The sequence below is a fragment of the Perca flavescens genome, chromosome 9, assembly GCF_004354835.1.
Source record: "Perca flavescens isolate YP-PL-M2 chromosome 9, PFLA_1.0, whole genome shotgun sequence".
NCBI classification, from domain to species: Eukaryota; Metazoa; Chordata; class Actinopteri; order Perciformes; family Percidae; genus Perca; species Perca flavescens.
In genome coordinates, this window is record NC_041339.1 from 1,318,892 (window position 1) to 1,339,013 (window position 20,122).

Genomic DNA, 20,122 nt, shown 5'->3' on the forward strand with positions numbered 1-20,122 from the left:
CATATACATACACATATATATACACACACATATATATACACATATATATATACACACACATATATATATATACACATATATATATATATACACATATATACACACATATATATACACATATATACACACATATATACATATATATACACACACACATATATATATACATATATATACACATATATATACATATATATATATACATATATATACACACATATATATATACATATATATACACACATATATATACATATATACACACATATATATATATATACATATACACACATATATATACATATACATACATATATATACATATACATATACACACATATATATACATATACATACATATATATACATATATACATACATATATATACATATATACACATATATATATACATATATACACATATATATATATATATATATATATATATATATATATATATACATATATATACATATATATATATACATACATATATATATACACACACACACATACATACAGTACAGGCCAAAAGTTTGGACACACCTCATTCAATGCATTTTCTTTATTTTCATGACTATTTACATTGTATATTCTCACTGAAGGCATCAAAACTATGAATGAACACATATGGAATTATGTACTTAAAAAAAAGTGTGAAATAACTGAAAACATGTCTTATATTTTAGATTCCTCAAAGTAGCCACCAGGCACGGCGCCAGGATTCCAGTTTTGGATGGGCCAGACCAATTGTGGGTAGGACTTAAATTAAAAACGTTATCAAATCCCTGTTTAACCTAATACAAATGACTGGCTAATATACTGTTATATTACATATATTATATGTGCTTGCATAATAAAGATTGTAATAGCTTGATGCTATTTATATGTTGTTGCATTGTAAAAAGTTTCGGGGCAAAGGACGAACCTATCCGCGATCGCTCTCCTTGGTTCTGCCCAAAAGAAGAGCGCTTTGGACTCTCCATTACCACCATACCTGGCTGTGCTATAGCGCATCTCTCCTAACCTAAGGCCTATAGACTGTAAAAGTGGTCAGGAATCTAATATTTCCCCAAAACATAGTTTAGTTCTGCTCGTATAACATGAGGCCGAATATTTCACAATTCTTTTCAATTCTTTTAAGTTTTCAACAATATACAAATCAACAACACTGCCCGACAGTTTCAATCAATACTCGGCCACAGAACTTGTTCATTGACAACGTCATCTGTCATGTAAAACAAGACTCAAGTTATTTCCTTACTTTAGTGTGATGATTCATGTTATAAACATGTTTAACAAAAATAAATAAATTGCATTAACAAGCCCTAAAGCATTATTGACCATAACAAGAGAAAACCATGAGGGAACAACAACTTGACAACAGTAACAAGCTGTTATAGAAATAGAACTGCGCCTGCAGCTCTGTAGCGGGTTATGAATTGATTATTTTAATCCATATATCTCATATAACGACATAATTCAATACAGGCAGAGTAGCCACATACCTTACTGTTATCCTCTGGCGGTCCTACACAATTAAACTCGCTAAAGCAGATGAAGCGACCGGATACTTTAGCACTGGTTGAGTTGCGGGCTCATCCACGGAAAAAAGACCAAACAAGAGTTTGGAGTATTCGGCCTTCTTGGAGACCTTGACTGGAGTCCTGCATGGGGCTCCAGTGGGGGACTCCATAGTTCTGCTGGGGGACAACACGCACGTGGGCAATGATGGAGACACCTGGAGAGGCGTAATTGGGAGGAACGGCCTCCCTGATCTAAACCAGAGTGGTTGTTTGTTGTTGGACTTCTGTGCTAGTCATGGATTGTCTATAACAAACACCATGTTCGAACATAGGGATGCTCATAAGTGTACTTGGTACCAGAGCACCCAAGGCTCAATGATAGATTTTATAATTGTTTCATCTGATCTGAGGCTGTATGTTTTGGACACTCGGGTGAAGAGAGGGGCGGAGCTGTCAACCGATAACCAATAGACCTGGTAAGCCCAAACGGGTAGTGCGGATAAATTGGGAACGTCTGGAGGAGGCCCCTGTCCGACAGACTTTCAACTCACACTTCCGGCGGAGCTTTTCGTGCATCCCTGTGGAGGCTGGGGGCATTGAACCCGAGTGGACAATGTTCAAAGTTTCCCTTGCTTAAGCTGCGGCGAGGAGCTGTGGTCTTAGGGTCTTAGGTGCCTCAAGGGGCGGTAACCCACGAACACCGTGGTGGACACCGGTGGTCAGGGAAGCCATCCGACTGAAGGAGTCTTTCCGGGATATGTTATCCCAGAGGACTCCGGAGGCAGTTGCAAGGTACCGAAGGGCCCGAAGGGCTGCAGCCTCTGCCGTGAAAGAGGCAAAGCAGCGGGTGTGGGAGAAGTTTAGACAAGACATGGAAAAGGACTTTCGGTCGGCACCAAGGTGCTTCTGGAAAACCGTTCGCCACCTCACGAGGGGGAAGCGGGGAACCATCCAAGCTGTGTACAGGGACACTGTTGACCTCAACTGAGGAGGTAATAGGGCGGTGGAAGGAGCACTTTGAGGAACTCCTGAATCCGACTAATACACCCTCTATGTTAGAGGCAGAGCTGGAGGATCGTTGTCAATTTCCCAGGCGGAAGTCACCGATGTAGTCAAACAACTCCACAGTGGCAAAGCCCCAGTAATTGATGAGATCCGTCCAGAAATGCTCAAGGCTCTGGGTGTGGAGGGGCTGTCTTGGTTGACACGCCTCTTCAACATTGCGTGGAAGTCTGGGACAGTGCCAAAGGAGTGGCAGACCGGGGTGGTGGTTCCCCTTTTCAAAAAGGGGGACCAGAGGGTGTGTGCCAGTTACAGGGGTATCACACTTCTCAGCCTCCTGGTAAAGTCTTCTCCAAGGTGCTGGAAAGGAGGGTTCAGCAGACAGTCGAACCTCGGGTTGAAGAGGAACAATGTGGATTTCGTCCTTGTCGTGGAACAACGGACCAGCTCTTCACTCTCGCAAGGATCCTGGAGGGAGCCTGGGAGTATGCCCAACCGGTCTACATGTGTTTTGTGGATTTGGACAATGCGTATGACCGGGTCCCCCAGGAGATACTGTGGGAGGTACTGCGGGAGTATGGAGTGAGGGGGTCTCTTCTCAGGGCCATCCAATCTCTGTACGACCAAAGCGAGAGCTGTGTCTGGGTTCTCGGCAGTAAGTCGGACTCGTTTCAGGTGATGGTTGGCCTCCGCCAGGGCTGCGCTTTGTCACCAATCCTGTTTGTAACATTTATGGACAGGATATCGAGGCGTAGTTGGGGTGGGGAGGGGTTGCAGTTCGGTGGGCTGGGGATCTCATCGCTGCTCTTTGCAGATGATGTGATCCTGATGGCCTCATCGGCCTGTGACCTTCAGCACGCACTAGATCGGTTCGCAGCAGAGTGTGAAACGGCTGGGATGAGGATCGGCACCTCTAAATCTGAGGCCATGGTTCTCAGCAGGAAACCGATGGAGTGCCTACTCCAGGTAGGGAATGAGTCCTTACCCCAAGCGAAGGAGTTCAAATACCTTGGGGTTTTGTTCGCGAGTGAGGGGACAATGGAGCGGGAGATTGGTCGGAGAATTGGCGCAGCAGGTGCGGTATTACATTCAATTTATCGCACCGTTGTGACGAAAAGAGAGCTGAGCCAGAAGGCAAAGCTCTCGATCTACCGGTCAGTTTTCATTCCTACCCTCACCTATGGTCATGAAGGCTGGGTCATGACCAAAAGAACGAGATCCAGGGTACAAGCGGCAAAAATGGGTTTCCTCAGGAGGGTGGCTGGCGTCTCCCTTAGAGATAGGGTGAGAAGCTCAGTCATCCGTGAGGAGCTCGGAGTAGAGCCGCTGCTCCTTCGCATCGAAAGGAGCCAGTTGAGGTGGTTCGGGCATCTGGTAACGATGCCCCCTGGGCACCTTCCTAGCGAGGTGTTCCAGGTACGTCCAGCTGGGAGGAGGCCTCGGGGAAGACCCAGGACTAGGTGCAGGGATTATATCTCCAACCTGGCCTGGGAACGCCTCGGGATCCTCCAGTTGGAGCTGGTTAATGTGGCTCAGGAAAGGCAAGTTTGGGGTCCCCAGCTGGAGCTGCTCCCCCCGCGACCGGATAAGCGGGCGTGGATGGATGGATTTATTTAAAATCTCATTGTGTAAACATTTTATAAAAGCATCAATAGTTAACTCTACAATATCGCTGCAATATCGGTATCACGGTATTTGGTTTTTATTTTCTGCATATCCGCCATGCTCTAATTGTTTTTCATTAAAACAAATGTTAGTATATAAAGCCACACACACACACAATGGCATGCCGTTTATTTTATAAATTATTATACATATGTGAAGTTTGAATATATTGAATGAGTCTTATTCTGAATATATTGAATGAAAGGCGTGTTGAGTGAGCCTGATGAAAGGGACCTGCCTGACCAGAGAGGTTCCTTTCATTCAGTCTTCCACGATGAAAAAGTGAATAAACTTCTTCATTGGGAGATTGGTACTGGATACGGTTAGCGTTACCAGTGTTTTGGCCCGTACATGCATTCGCCAGTGTGTTAATAATCTCTTAATTGCTCAAAATTGCTGACACTAGATTTCTTGCAAATTCGCTCAGAGTGTATCACTTCTATTAGGATTAATCACGAAAACACAAGATGGCGGCAGACAATGACGTCGGATTCCATTTAGACATTCATTCTATATATGAAATAAGTTCCAGGATAATTGGAGCAACCCTACATTCTCAGTCTTCTCATCTTACTCTAAGCAAGACATTTCTCCTTAGAGAGCAAATACACCACAAACCGGTATCAGTAAGGTGTATATGAGGCTGTGGCTCAGGGCCAACTGCAAGGTAAAGTGTAGAAAACGGGTGGGGGATGTATAGGCAATTCTGATAGAAGGCACTATTCATTATGGGTATGACATGGCTGCAAAACTGCTTAGTCAGTAGTGGCGAGAGGACACACATACAGTATACTGCAGCTACTACTTCAGCATATAAAATATCTGTAGCTCATGCATGCAGGCCACTGATGTCATTTGATTTCTGGATTGCTGACCGAGCACTCTCTGCTGTTACTACAGATTGGGAGTATAGCTTGCAAACACACAGTGGCACAAAGTTGTAACTGATCTTAACTTTCCATGAACCCTCTACAATGGAGATCTTCAACAGTGGGTCCTCAGAGTTGGTGCTGGGGGGCCACCAAATTATAAATGTTTTGATTACTGTCTTAACGTGAATCCAACATATTAGCAAATATAAAATCATAAATTTGTGAAACAAACACATTGCTGATAGGCTTACTGGCCGATAGGTAAGGTAGTCACTAAGGTAGCCATCCACAGATCCAGTTCATCCTAAGGATTCACTGGGCCACATCTATGTTTAACATTATTAACAGTGATTTATAAAATCATGGCAAGTTATTTTAATAGATTAGTATTCTATGTACTAAAAGGTATGTATAAAGGCTTCAGGCTGCCCTACATGTTATTGTAGGCCCAGTGCAAGTCACTGTGCTGCTTCAACATACAAGGATCAAACATTTTTGTTTATTCTATCACTATATTGATTTTCGGAAGACCCCTCCCTCAAACATCAAATCACATTTCCCTACTAGTGTCATTTGCACAAAAAAAGAAAGTATAAAAAGATTATTGCACTACTACACAAGTGAATTATATTTTGTTTCTAAAATTCATTAGGTTGGGGCCCCTGAGTAGCTCACCTGGTTGAGCCTTGGAGGGATCTCTCTCTCTCTCTCTCTCAAAAAGTAATCTTAAAAATAAATCATTAGGTCACCTTGATTCAAGCCCTGCAGTTGCATGTGGGTAATAAATGCCTTTTTAAATTATAGCTCTTTTAAACATGCCAGACGAAGGATGAAAACACAAATCTGACAGCAAAGTAATAAAACAGGAAGTTAATATATAAATACAAAATAAAGGCAAGCATCTTAAAAAGGGAAGGTCAAAAAGAAGAAAGGCCATTACACCAAAACAAGACTAAAAATTTGAAAGTTAAAGCAAATCAACATGATTTTTATTGTATGTGAAGAAAAAAAAAAGGTCATTATGCGTGTGACCTTTAATCTAATCCACACACTGATCTGTTCCCTTCAGAGTCAATGCACACTGTGCAGGAAGGTTTCAATAATGTGTACTTTAAATTGGTGTTTGGATGAATGCTCACACAATGTTCATGTCATGTGTATGTAGAGATTGCAACGACTTAAACGTATCGCTGTAAATGATTGATGAGACATGTCCTGTGCAGATGTGTAGTCTCTGCACTGATGCATAGTTCATAAAAAAGGCCCTTTGAAAGGTCAGAGGGAAACTATTAGTAGCTAAAAAACTATTAGTTGTAGCTCTCTATACATTCTAAATGATGCATGACAACAAATGTTGTGCTACTTGCTAAGTAGAAACATTATTTTTCAATAGTTTTATCTCAGTCTTCGCAACAGTCTCAATTTGCAAAACTCTTAACAAAAAGTCCTATTCTTTTAACTTTGGTCTCCAAACCTCACATAGCACATCCAATGAGAACACATCACAACATTGTACTGTATGTTTGTTTTGTCAATTCATTTAATCAGTTTCATTTTAAAATAATAGTTAATAAGTGACTTTGAGTTCTTAATAATTTCTTCACTAATACAAGTTATACTTTAATTGTACAAATATGAAATGTGCAATGTTTGCTGAAATCCGCATTAGAAAGGATTTAAAGAATGTGAATTACTTTTGCCAACTTTCATTTTATTTATTTATTGAATATGTTGAATTACTGTAGATATAGATAATGAAGTCTGACATTACACAAGGCAAAATGACTGACTGTCCTTCCCTGTGTCAGTTTAATTTGGTATACTCGACCACGAACGTCTTATTCAAGATACCAAACTAAAAAGATAACGTCACTTGTAAATTGAATAATTTACAGCAAGCTACAATAAAATTGTAACGCTAAAAAGCATAAGATGTTTTACACTAGTGTAACAGATTTACAGTAATACACGTAGTAACATTTTGACTCAAAGGGGAACAAAGTTGGATTTCTCTTTCCTTACCACACATGGTCAAGTAATGAGCATTGTGTTGCAGCGCTGCTCACATGTGTGAAATAGTTACTGTAAACTATGGAGTTTTGCATTGAGCCTGTTATCTGTGTCTCAGGGTCTGAGGAATGAAAATGGGATGGATTATCATTCCCACTGCTGGGGTTAATCCCAAAGCCCTTAAATTGCATCCTTGTCTCCTCCACTTGCCTCCCTTCCTTGCGTCTTAGTCCCTCCCACCGAGGAGGCACGGGAGAGATGGGAGGAAATCACAGGGAGGAGAGAGGCAACGAGCAAATGGGTTTTAGAGGGATGAGATGTCCTTTCATCTGAAGCGTCACATAAATACGTCAGCTGCCTGGAGTTAGCCACTCCTTCAGCTGCACGGCTTCCAGGAAGGCTGCTCTCTGGATCCTCTCCTATAGCTCCTCCATGATCCCTCCTCCAGACTGATCTCATGAAGTGGCGTATGTATGACACGGCAATTCGTATGCCATTATTGCTGTGTTATCAAGACGCATATTCACTTTTTAGCGTGTTTATCAACGCCGTTTGGCCTCCATTGACTTACATTACAATGTGATTGCGTGTGAATTTAAGCTGTAGCGAATAAGGAGAAAGGGCGAAAATCCACGTAGGTAGGTTGGTCGGGGTGAAGGTTGGGTAAAACACAGGACTTTCACCCAGGAGACCGGGATCGTGTCCTGCGTGTCCCGTTTCCTAAACTCAACCGTCGCTTTCTTCTCGTGATAACACGGCAAGTGTATGTTTACATCTGCTGTATACAGCGTAGACATAGACGCAGATGAAGGCGTACAGATAACACGCCACTTGGCTTAAGAAAGTGGGCGTGTATGTTTATGCAAAGTCATGATGTCATGTTGCCTCCTCGCTCCTCTGGGACGAAATAAGAGCGTTGAGATGGCCTTTACCGAGGAGGGACAGAACAACTTCCGGTTCAGCAGAGGACCGAGGCGTCGAGGAGCTGTCAGATAAGGGGGACGAGATTCAGCCCAAGTCCACCTGGGGCACGTTCAATCTCAAAACGGTGTGCACTGTTTTGCTACGGTTTCCTGGTTGAACGACTCTCGGAACGGTCTGAAACGGTGTGCAACTGCTTTGAAATATGTTTACTCTCATTTGGTGGGTGGCTTGTCACAGGTGATACCCAATCAGCAGAGACGTGTCTGTAATCTCGTGGTAATAAAAAGGTAAAGCACTTGCACATACAACAGGGTGTTCAACGCAACCCAGTTTCAGTTTAAAATAACGCGTTGCTACGTTTTGTTGGGGCTGAACGTGGCCCAGTTGCCCTCAGACTTTTCCACCTGGTCCAATCACGAGGCTCCCTCATCCACCTGTTCACCTGTTTCCACTTTCCCTCGTCAGCCCTGCAGTATGTACCCGCCCATTCCCTGTCAGATTGTCTAAGTTAGCATGTGCATTGTACCTTTGCTTTCTAGACGGCAGAAGCTGAACCCCTACTGTGTCGCAGCCTTTATATTCCTTCACTGAGACAACCAATCACTGAACAGTACCAGTGTCTGCATCGTCTGCATTCATCCTATCCCTGTTGAGTTATTCATTAGTTAACAATTAGTTAGTTTTTGCCAATGTTGTTCTTTCACATTACTTTCTGGGATTTGAGCTAGAAAATGGGGAAATCAATAAATAAAAAGATAAAATATATCTATATTCTAAAGAGTCATTATTTATATTGATTAGTTAATAACTTGTCAGCATTTAAATGTGTATTCTTAATAAGTTCAAGAACGTGTGTGTGTGTCTGTGTGTGTGTGTGAGTAAAAGCACATCACATAATGGGGGTTGAAAGCATAACTTCTATAATAATGCTCCTTATGTTAAATGTTTTTCATTTTGCTCTGGTGAGAATTAACATGCGTAAGATAACACTTAGTCTGAATACGTAGGTTTAGTGGCATGGACAAACCTGATACTTTCCCCTCTCTACTTACTTGTGATACTTTCACTTGTGATACTTTAAGTATACGTTGATGTTAATACATTTTTACTTTATACTTACATTTTTCAGATGCATGAATTAAAGGAGAATTCCGGTCGATTTCAACATGTAGCTCTGTTGGTTGTAAATTTGGAGTGCTGTCAGTAGCGAGAACAACAAAAACAATCAGTGCTGCCTACACCGAGTTATCCTCCCAGCAGGCTGAAACAGGGCAACTAAAGCTGCCTATATCTACATGCTCCAAGTTAGATAAACTTTGCCTCCATTTTTTTTTTTTCACACACTGACATTTTGGCAAATACCTGCACCAATTTGCATCTGATTGGCTAGAACTCGTTTCATTGGTAGGTGGTTCGATGATTTGTTAAATCCATTAGTGGTCCCCTAATACTGTATCTGAAGTCTCTTTTATATAGACCTCAGTGGTCCCCTAATACTGTATCTGAAGTCTCTTTTATATAGACCTCAGTGGTCCCCTAATACTGTATCTGAAGTCTCTTTTATATAGACCTTAGTGGTCCCCTAATACTGTATCTGAAGTCTCTTTTATATAGACCTTAGTGGTCCCCTAATACTGTATCTGAAGTCTCTTTTATATAGACCTTAGTGGTCCTCTAATACTGTATCTGAAGTCTCTTTTATATAGACCTCAGTGGTCCCCTAATACTGTATCTGAAGTCTCTTTTATATAGACCTCAGTGGTCCCCTAATACTGTATCTGAAGTCTCTTTTATATAGACCTTAGTGGTCCCCTAATACTGTATCTGAAGTCTCTTTTATATAGACCTTAGTCGTCCCCTAATACTGTATCTGAAGTCTCTTTTATATAGACCTTGGTGGTCCCCTAATACTGTATCTGAAGTCTCTTTTATATAGACCTTGGTGGTCCCCTAATACTGTATCTGAAGTCTCTTTTATATAGACCTTGGTGGTCCCCTAATACTGTATCTGAAGTCTCTTTTATATAGACCTTAGTGGTCCCCTAATACTGTATCTGAAGTCTCTTTTATATAGACCTTAGTGGTCCCCTAATACTGTATCTGAAGTCTCTTTTATATAGACCTTAGTGGTCCCCTAATACTGTATCTGAGGTCTCTTTCCCAAAATTCAGCCTTAGTGCAGAATTCCAGCCACTAGAGCCAGTCCCACAATGAGCTTTCAAGGTGGAGGGTGGGGGTGTTGCCTTGACCAACTGCCACTTTGCTCGTTTGAAAGCCATGATGTCTCTCTCTCATGGGTGGGCCAAATTCTCTGGGTGGGCAAAGCAGAGAAAGGGGAGGAAACCTTTCTCCTTATGACCTCATAAGGACAAGATTCCTGATTGGTCCATCTGAGCTTTCATTTTCTCAAAGGCAGAGCAGGATACCCAGGGCTCGGTTTACACCTACCACCATTTCTAGCCACTGGGGGATCATAGGCAGGCTGGGGGAATGCATATTAATGTTGAAAAACCTCAAAGTGAAATTAGGTTTCCATTAAAGTCAGTGTCTGTATTTCCACTGACTGCAGAACGTCTGCGTCCCTACTCTGTCCCAGTTCCGTCAGTCCGCAGCAGATACGCAGAGCTTCTATTTTTGACGGACGACGGAGACCTCCGTAGCAATTCAGCACACGGCAGATAGTGCGGGACAGGAAGTCGAGCACAGAAACAAAATAAATATTTTCAAAATAAAATACACCGTACTCATGGCGGATCATATTTCCCTGCACTACACCTTGAAAACACAGCACAGAGTCGTTTCCCCTCTACTCCTCTGGATGGAAACAAACTGTTGTTGGTTTTGTGGTTCTATTCTACCTGAATTCGCGACTAGTGTCAGTCACGGCCGCAGCCGTTCCGCAACAAATCCGGACCCGGTGGGTATTGACGGACGGCGGAGCACGCAGCAGACACGCAGCGGAGCCGGTCCACAGCCGTTACGCATCCAGTGGAAATCCCCGGTTACTTCTCTCCTGCTAGTTGTACTACAGCACTTAGCACAACTTTTATGCATTTCTGTCACATCTACTGCAGTCAGATTGACTGTGTTCACTCAGAAGGAACCACTTCACATGGGTAGGCACTTACTATATCTCCAACATGTTAAGAGGCTAAAAGCACGTTTAAAACCTGCCCTGTTTCAGTCGCCTGGGTGCTAACGCTAGCAGGAGGATAACACGCTGTAGGTGACTGACAGCACTCCAAATTTACCAACAGAGCTACATGTTGAAATCGACCGGAATTCTCCTTTAACTTGAAACAAAGTAATTCATTCTACTATATACATCTATTATTGCTTTTACTTAGGTAAAGTGAGTTAAAGTGAGTAAAGTTTTTTTTTTTTGGTCAATTTATTGAAAATGTAAAAAAAAAAGAAATACAAACACAAAGTAAAACTTATAAGCAATGAAAAAGAGAACGGGATACTCAGCAACATACCGTATAAGCAACTCAAATAATATTGTAGATGTTGAGAACTTCTGGTGCTACCCCTCTTAATTTGTATACATACATATTAAAAATTCAGTGTCCAACTTCTTCGTGCACTGTTAAACACCACCGTTCACTCTCTCAGCGCATGCATTTCTCTTTTGAACCAGCAGAGGCTGACAGCAAGCAGCGACACCAGCAGCACTGCAGACCACATCCATGTCAGAGACCACACTGTCTGTTACACAGCGCGCGCGCACACACACGGCCATGCAACACACTGTCTGTTACACAGCATACACACACAGCCATGCAACACACTGTCTGTTACACACACACACGGCCATGCATGCAACACACTGTTACACAGCACACAGCCGTGCAACACAATGTCTGTTACACAGCGCACGCACACGCGTACACACACACACACACACACACGCGTGCGTACACACACACACACACACACACACACACACGCGTGTATATACACACACACACACACACGCGTGTATATACACACACACACACACACACACCCCTACCTGTTACACAGCACACACAGCCATGCAAACCTCCTGATGCTACTGTGGCTGTGCAGTTCTCCAGCAGGGAGAGGTTTCTGTTTTTGTCAGGGTGAAAGAGAATCTGCTATTAGTCGTACTCTAATGCTGTGAACTGGGAAGACAAGATTCACAGTATTTGGTACCATCAAAACCAAAGGAAACTAATATTTATGAGATCCTGTGGTATCTGACTGTCATCAGGGGATTATTTATCTCAGCACTTAATGTCTACCCTTCAAGAATCTTTTGTGTGTCAGGGAAAACACAAGAGGCAGGCAGAGGGAGCAATTGTTTGTCTCTTTCTTGGTGCACAAGTGTTTCACTGAGGCTCAGCCAGAGATTCATCTGAAATGATAGGGCCAGGGGGCAGTCCCATTATTCTCTCAAGAAAACCTCAGATTGGCCCTTTTAAAAGGGACTGCTGAGAGAGGAGTTACCCTTATATACAGCATGTGGGCATTTGTGACATTTTTTTTGTCATTTTCGCCAGACAACAATCTTGCTGCTCTCTGGAGCATGTCTCCTAGTATGGCACAGCTTTTATTGAATGGGGAACTCCACAGATTTGACACATCAAGTTCAGTTTAACGGCTCTGAAGAGAGCTTTGAAAAAGAGACCCTGATGATGTCATAGTGCAGAAAAAAGTTAAGCACTGTAATTCGTAAGCATTTCACGTTTTGTTTTTCGTTTAGCTGTATGACCCACATTGACGGCTGATGTATAAATAATAGAAAAAATGTTGTGGACTCAATTGGACGCAATCTCTGCCGAAACCAGCGGCAGCTTGCGGTGCTCTGTACCCGGCTCAAAGTCACTCATTTTCGGCTAAACACATCTACTAACTGCTGCTGATAGGACCGAGCTGTGACAGAGGTCCGTAGCTGGCGTCGCGAAGCTCTGGAGCGGCTTAAACAACTAGCAACTGCCGCTCGGCGTCATGGAGCTCGTGACCAGCCGGCGTCACATTACCGGCCGGCGGTCTCCTATTTCCATAGGATATCATACTTTTTGGTGCGCGTACATTTTCGATCTCGTACGGACCCATTCATGAGAATGCGTTGTTGTATAGTGATGTTATCAGGGTTATATCTGCTTGGGCTTTTAGATTTATTTTTACAGAAAAGCCTGCATTGGGGGGGCCCCCCCGGAACGCAGCGCTGAAGCACCCGGTGGAAAATAGGGCTTACGGTTTGCACTTTAATTCTAAATAACATGAACTGAGAGCTTTATTTATCCTTGTTTCTTGAAGATGGACTTGTGAGAATATTAACTTTTTGTTAAGTTCTTATTTGTTTTCTTTCAGATTCACCAGCCCATGTGTGTTGTTGTCATTTGCGCCACAATTTTTACGTGGAAATAAACCTTTGTTAAGTGGACTGACGTCTCCTGGCTCATACATTCTAACAGACGCTCCATGCTAATAGAACTCCAATCTCAGAAATTGAACCCTCCTTACAGTTTTTTACAATTGCTAAAACACAATTTTGCAAACTAGGCTGGTTGTATCAAAATACACAAAATTCACAAAACCACACACCCAAATTGCAAAATGAAGCACCGCAACTAAAACTACATATAGCATTATCAAAATCAAACTTTTGCACCAAATGGCACACACTTCATTCATATCACCAGATGTTTGTATAACCAACTACACACTGCTGGGCATAATGAAAAGCACTATTATGCTTTGCCATAATACTAAAATAGTTCAAATTGTAGAAAATTCTTCAGATTGTTCACATGCAAACATATTTGCAGATATAAACACATGCTGTTAAAACATTTTTATTTTTCACCAAACAAGTCAAACAAGCAGATATATTTACATTGGACTGAACAAAAATAAGCTCACAAAAATCAGTAAACTGAAAAAGAAAATTCCAGAAAAAATATATAGAAAACAAAAGGTGATCACCTGTGGTCTTTTCATAGTGCTCACTTCCTGATTGAAGTGGTAACAATGAACCATTGAGGTGATTGGCCAGATGGCACATATATTGGCCAATCAGCTCATGTAGTGTCATTCTGAATGGCAGTGTTTTGAAATGGCAAACGTGTGACTTCATGTCACATTGTTGTGTCTTATGCAGAGAACCATGTTCAGTGCATTTAAAAAGTGCCGTTTTGAATTGCAAGAACATGCAGAACATGTGTTTTGGTGACTTGACAAGAGATTTTGCTCTCTGCGTGTCAGTTTAAATAATTGTGCTATGCATGTCATTATTTAGTGTGTTAGCAATTGGGAAAAACTAACAGTAAAGATAATTTTTTTAAAACATAAGAAAATATAATCAATATTACGGGCACATATTTATTGGCTTTAAAGTTAATGCCTTTTCTACTAGTTTAATAATATCAGTGGTTCCCAAACCTTTTCACATCATGGACCCCTAAACTGACACAAATTAGACCACAGACCCCCACTTGATAAGATTTCGTCCCAGGGGCCCCGATCCGATAGTTTCTTTCAGATGTTTTATTACAGAAAGTGTATGATGCCCATAACCCAAATAGTGTTAGGCTACAGTCAGTGTGTTACTTATGGATGGAATTATAGTGAAAATAAAATGACGCTCCCTTTTGCTGTGGACCCCAGGCTCTAGGACCTCTCGGGGTCCGGAACCCACTTTTGGGAGCCACTGGACTGATGATTAAAATATTCTGCCAAATCACAAAGAAATTGTTTTTTTACACATCTTAAATAATAAGAAAGAAAGAGAGTGTGGGGAAAAAACTCTTCAAGAAGTATTTTTATGCTGTTTTAACAGTTCTCATGAAAAGTGCAAAGTAGTCCCTAAGAAAGCGGAGTGACGCAGACTTACCCACAGGAGTTTCTGATGAATTAGGGTCTTTCAGGGGATGCATTCAGAGTGTGCGCACCTGCGTGAGACCAGCAGTGTCCGCAATCTGCCATCTGCAACCTGCCGGTACCTTTTTTACAAGTGAGAAGCTGCTCCTTCGTCTGGTAAACGCCCGCGAGGAGGGTTTCTAACGCCTCATTTAAAAAATGACTGGAATATCTGCTGGAATACAAACTACGAGGAGCTTTTCCCTCGCTGTGTCCTCTGAGCAGCTGTGACCACCGTGTCCACACACCGACACGCACCGTCCTCCATACTCGGACAGAGCTTTACTTGTTGTCCTCCCTGCGAGAAACATGTCACCCAAATGTCTGGCGTACGTCTTACTTCTGTCTGTCCTTCATACCTGGTAAGTGGCGTACTTTTGTTTCCAAAGCGCTCTAAGAGACTGAGAAAGATGTGTTGTGTTCAGGGCTGTTGGATAACATCAACTTAATGAGCTCGCCGACTGTTTGTCGCTTGCTTCCTACAGAAAACTTTAGCTCTAACTTTATCTAGACACAAACGTACGCTTATTTTCAACCACCTTTTTTCACTTTACATTTTACAGCTCTTTGACAATCGAGTACGAAGATGAGGACTACGAGGATGTCACTGTGAACCAAATGCTGGCTCCTAAATCACAGGAAACCGACGCCACGGAAATACTCAACAATTTACTGAAAGAATATGATAAGAAGCTGCGACCAGATATCGGAGGTAATTAACCGACTCTTTTTGTTTCAGTCACTGTAGTTGCACACTGTAAATTCATCCCATGTCAAACAAACCATGTTTAATTGGTATGATAAATGCTGCCTTTTTGACCACAACGAATCGTAACTGACCTAAACCTGCAGCTTCAGTTGCTGTTACAATCTGATCATTGAGCGGATATGTGGTGTCTGTAAGGGAGCCACTTGTAATTAAAAACACCATAGGCTATACAATACCTTGTATCACAGACAATGATTAATGTATGCAAAACCATGCAATCTAAGAATTGCTAATGAGCCTTTATAATGCATAAATATGAATTATTATTATAATATTTTAGCAGCAGCAATTTGGCACTATAAGTATTATAATACTTTGCAAGGTCGGGCATCACAGCTGTGTATAACTGCTCTATCCATTTCTAAGTGAGGTTATAAGGTGACATCATTGTGCTTTTTGTAATATGGTAGTGACATCCTATGACAACTCATTGTCTCTAGAAACATGTCCAACCCTTAATGCATATGTCATCGGAACCAGTATCAGTAGTCAAAATCAGTAGGTTTTTGTTAATGATAAACAGGGTGTGATTTGTGGAAAAAAAGCAGAGGGGGTGGTGGATGTTTTTGATCACACAAAACAAAACATGCAAGAATTAAATCCCCCTTCCAATACCACCATGGATATAGAGCCACTTGGACGGACAGCCATGCCAATACACTTATGCACTTCAATATTTCATGGAAAATAATGTCAAAATGAAATAGCACAACATGGTGTTAGCATAAAACACAGCGCTTTCGAACCGGTGAGCGGAGTTCACTTTGCGGCGAAAACTAAATACTTTCACCCAGGAAACGTCCTTTTGTTCCCCGGGAGTATTTTAATCCAAATCAACATATTTTTCCTAAACTTAACGAGTCATTTTGGTGCCTAAACTTAACTGTCATGGCCACATGACGCTCACTTTTTCTGGCTAAACTCCAAGGGGGGTAAGCTTTGCTTCAGAACTCGAACCTCCTATGGCGCCATTTTGATGCTACAAAACAATCACCTCCCGTTAGCATCCCATTGACTCCCATTCATTTTGACGTCACTTTGACAGAGAATAACTTTACATCTGAAGCGTTTAAAGACTCTTTTTGTCCGTTGTTTATTTCTAAAGAAACTCAACAATGTATAAAAGGCTCCATTACCTTGTAGCTCACGTTATGGCTCCGTAGCAGACGCTTTTATAAAGATAGGCTAACGATTGGGTCATAACCACGCAACTTACTGTCGCACAGTAGAGGAATTACCGTATAGTACAGGAGAAGCTCACAGGCAGTTTGGACTTACATGAGCTGTTTAGGTTTAATTACTAATGTTAACTAGCACAGGTTGCTCACATCACATCTACGTCTTCAAGCTCAGTTGGAGGCTGCTCAGTAACGCTCAACCAGCACCGGAAAAGTCCTAATATCCTTCCCTGGTCTCGGTCCAGAGACACGGGGTCTGTTGGTCCAGTTTATATATACTGTCTATGCTAAACTCTGCCTGTACCCGGCTCACAATCACCTATAAACAACAGCCGCTGGTAGCCGGCGTCCCGAAGCTTTGTAGCAGCTGAATAAAACCAGCAACTGCCGCTCTGATTTTATCGTTCTATGCATAGACTTTTCACGTTACAGTACTTTACTTTAGTTTAAAACATTTCCAAGGGCGCTGGAGGGTGGGTGCCGATGGCGCTGCAGCACTCCCTAGCGGACGAGAGGGAGTGCTGTGCACCTCTGGTGATAGGGAGTTGAACAGTGTAAAAGTATTTTATTTATTTATTAAATTATTTTTCAGCAGATGAGGTGCCTGTCATCTACCTGAATCTTCGGTCAGAACTGGGCTTAACACAAAGACTGAATGTGTAACTTTTTTGCTTCTCTGTAATTAAGCATCTAAAAACAAAAATCCTATCAGATAGGGGGACCCTGGGGCAAGATCGTAGCAAATTTGTGTCCGTTTAGGGATCCTTGACGTGAAAAAAGTTAGGGAGCCACTATACATTTTTTTGTTTAATAAAAAGGCAAAAATATTAATTTATCAAGCTGGCTAATATTTTAGTATCTCTCTGAACTGTGGTGCTCCAAAGCTACTAAGCTATGTTGTCAACACCCCCCACAACTACAGTAACATTAGCTAGCTAATTAAGCGATAGCAGATATTCTTTCAGTTGTAATCTTCTTCATACTTTCATTCGTCAAATGTAAAAGTCCCCAGTGTTCGAGTCCGAGTCCAGCTCTTTCCAGCATTGGATGTAAAATCCAATGGGGCATCATGAACTACAGTCGCAGGACACACACCCTGCCTCTTATATCAAATCTTTATGATCTATTACACATAAGTAGTCAGAAATGTCATCCAACTTCTGAGTCCTATTTCATGAAAGCTTGAGTCCGATTTCATAAATCCTTGAGTCCCAAGTCATCAGTGACTTGAGTCAGGTCCGAGTCCAGGACTCAAGTACTCCATCCCTGGTTAATAGGTAGTAAAGCATTTTTATAAGGTTGCAAGTCATTGTAACATAACCAAAATATCCTTGGTTTGTTTCAAGCAAGGAGAAAATCACCCAGTTTTTCAGCCGTTTGTTACTTACTGACCTACAGCAACAAAAGGTCGACATGTAACTCATCTGCATATCATGAATATAAATTACATTTAGAGGTTAAAACTAAGTTCTTTGAGTTCAGGAGAGAGAGATAAGGAGTTTTGCTAATTCACAGACTCTCATCCATTTTCTCATGTCACACCGTATGAGAGGATCTGAGAATATGTTGCCTGTTGGTCGTGTAGAGGCAGCGTTCACTCTCAGCTCTGCTTCGGTTTCCTCTCCTTGGTGTCTGGATCAAGAATTGGTATGAAGCTCATATCCTGCCATATGGTTCGATGAGATGGGCTTCATTTAAGATATTTCTGTGATTTGTTTTCTTTTTAAGTTATTACCGGTATATGAGAGCATAATGTAGCTTTTTATTTTGGTAAGAACAAAACATAACAAGGCTGTGTTATTTTCTAACCTTCAAACTGATGAAGCACAAACTGGTTGCAGAGCACAGTTACCGCAGCTCAGAGTGGAGCTGTAGGTCAGGTTTTTTAATCCACCTGAGAAATTGAATTATAACAGTACACGTACCAGAAGATGCCCAGCTGACACTTTGAGTCTTGAAAGGACGCACTGTGTTAGACAACCGCTTCAACTTGTGACTCCAGTTGGTCTTTGCTGAGGCAGTTTGTCTGTCTTTCGGCATTTGTTGTCTAGATAGAAATGCTCTGTTAATTGTGTTCATGTTAGTAGTATTTACTTTTAAACATTTCTTACCTCATCAGACTCATAGCCTGTATATAAAGATGGATGGCACTTCTCCACTTCCTGCCACTGTACAAAGCCAAAATATCATGGATGTGGGTGCTGCCGTCTTTTTTGGAGCCAGAATGCGCAGTAATGATCGGGCAGTGGAGCCCAATGTCAAAGTTCCGTCCATACACCTGCCTGACCAATCTCCAGTCAATCACACCTGTCAATCATGAGGTTTCACCTTTTTTATAGCATCAAATAACTACTAAAATAACAAAGTTATTAGAACAATGAACACTTGAATAAACAGTCTTTAGCATCTGTATAGAGCTCAACAGTGTGGCTGTGGAAGTGAAAATCCGATTAATTTTATCCATAAGGATTTTGATTAGGTAGACTTTAGGGGTGATCCCAAAAAGTTGAATATTCGATGCTTCGATCAAAGGAGCCTGATTCGACTGCTAATCTCACAGCCGAATCTTCGCAGAGGCGTTATGAAACCAGGATCATGCCCTTTAGGCTATATGGGGGGGCCTATTATGATATAAATATCAACATATAATGCTGTAAATAATGTGAGAATAAATTGTTTATCTTAAAGTGCGTGACTAAATCCAACCGCCCCGTGACAGATTTAAGTTTCACTTTCCATGATCCGTGACCGATGGGTGACCATCTCGGCGGCAGGGATTTGACATCTTTAACTGATGTCTGGGAAACGAATGCGCTCGTTAACATGGATAATTGTAGTGGATAAACATATTATTGTAACCCTGATCGCTGGAGTAGGCTACAGTGCCGCTATGCCATTGACCGATAACAGGAGCACAGCCCACAGCAGGATCTGTCCGCCCCAATGATCACCAGATCCCGCACAGAAAGCCCCGGCATTATATGCAACGGTTGCATTTGTGGCAGAAAAACATTATGACAAGAGGATTGTAAAAGTAGAGAGTTCAATAATTGCAACATCTTTCCAGAAGTCAACGAGTAATTGTGTCAAATTATCGTGATTTCAATACTGACCGAAATAATCGTGATTATATTTTTTCCCCATAATCGAGCAGCCCTAGCTTGAGTGACACACAAACACACTCCAAACCTCTTTTCAATTAGCCTACTGCACCACTGATACACGAAAGGCCCGTTCACATTGTACGCGCAAACGGCAGCGCTGCGCTATGAAACACATTATTGTCA

At 41.8% G+C, this 20,122-nt stretch overlaps 1 protein-coding gene across 3 annotated transcripts in view; it reads left to right on the forward strand.

The window, feature by feature from the left end:
• The first annotated feature begins 14,896 nt into the window (after positions 1–14,896).
• The window catches only part of gabrg3 (gamma-aminobutyric acid type A receptor subunit gamma3), a 77,485-nt gene continuing 72,259 nt past the window's right edge, over positions 14,897–20,122 (forward strand). For all 3 annotated transcript variants that reach the window (XR_003693416.1, XM_028588150.1, XM_028588149.1), the window contains exons 1-2: positions 14,897–15,250; positions 15,452–15,600. Coding sequence is in view for 2 of the 3 variants with exons in the window: in XM_028588150.1 (XP_028443951.1) it covers positions 15,198–15,250; positions 15,452–15,600 (202 nt within the window). In the remaining variant the exon portion in view is untranslated. The remainder of the gene's footprint in view (positions 15,251–15,451; positions 15,601–20,122) is intronic.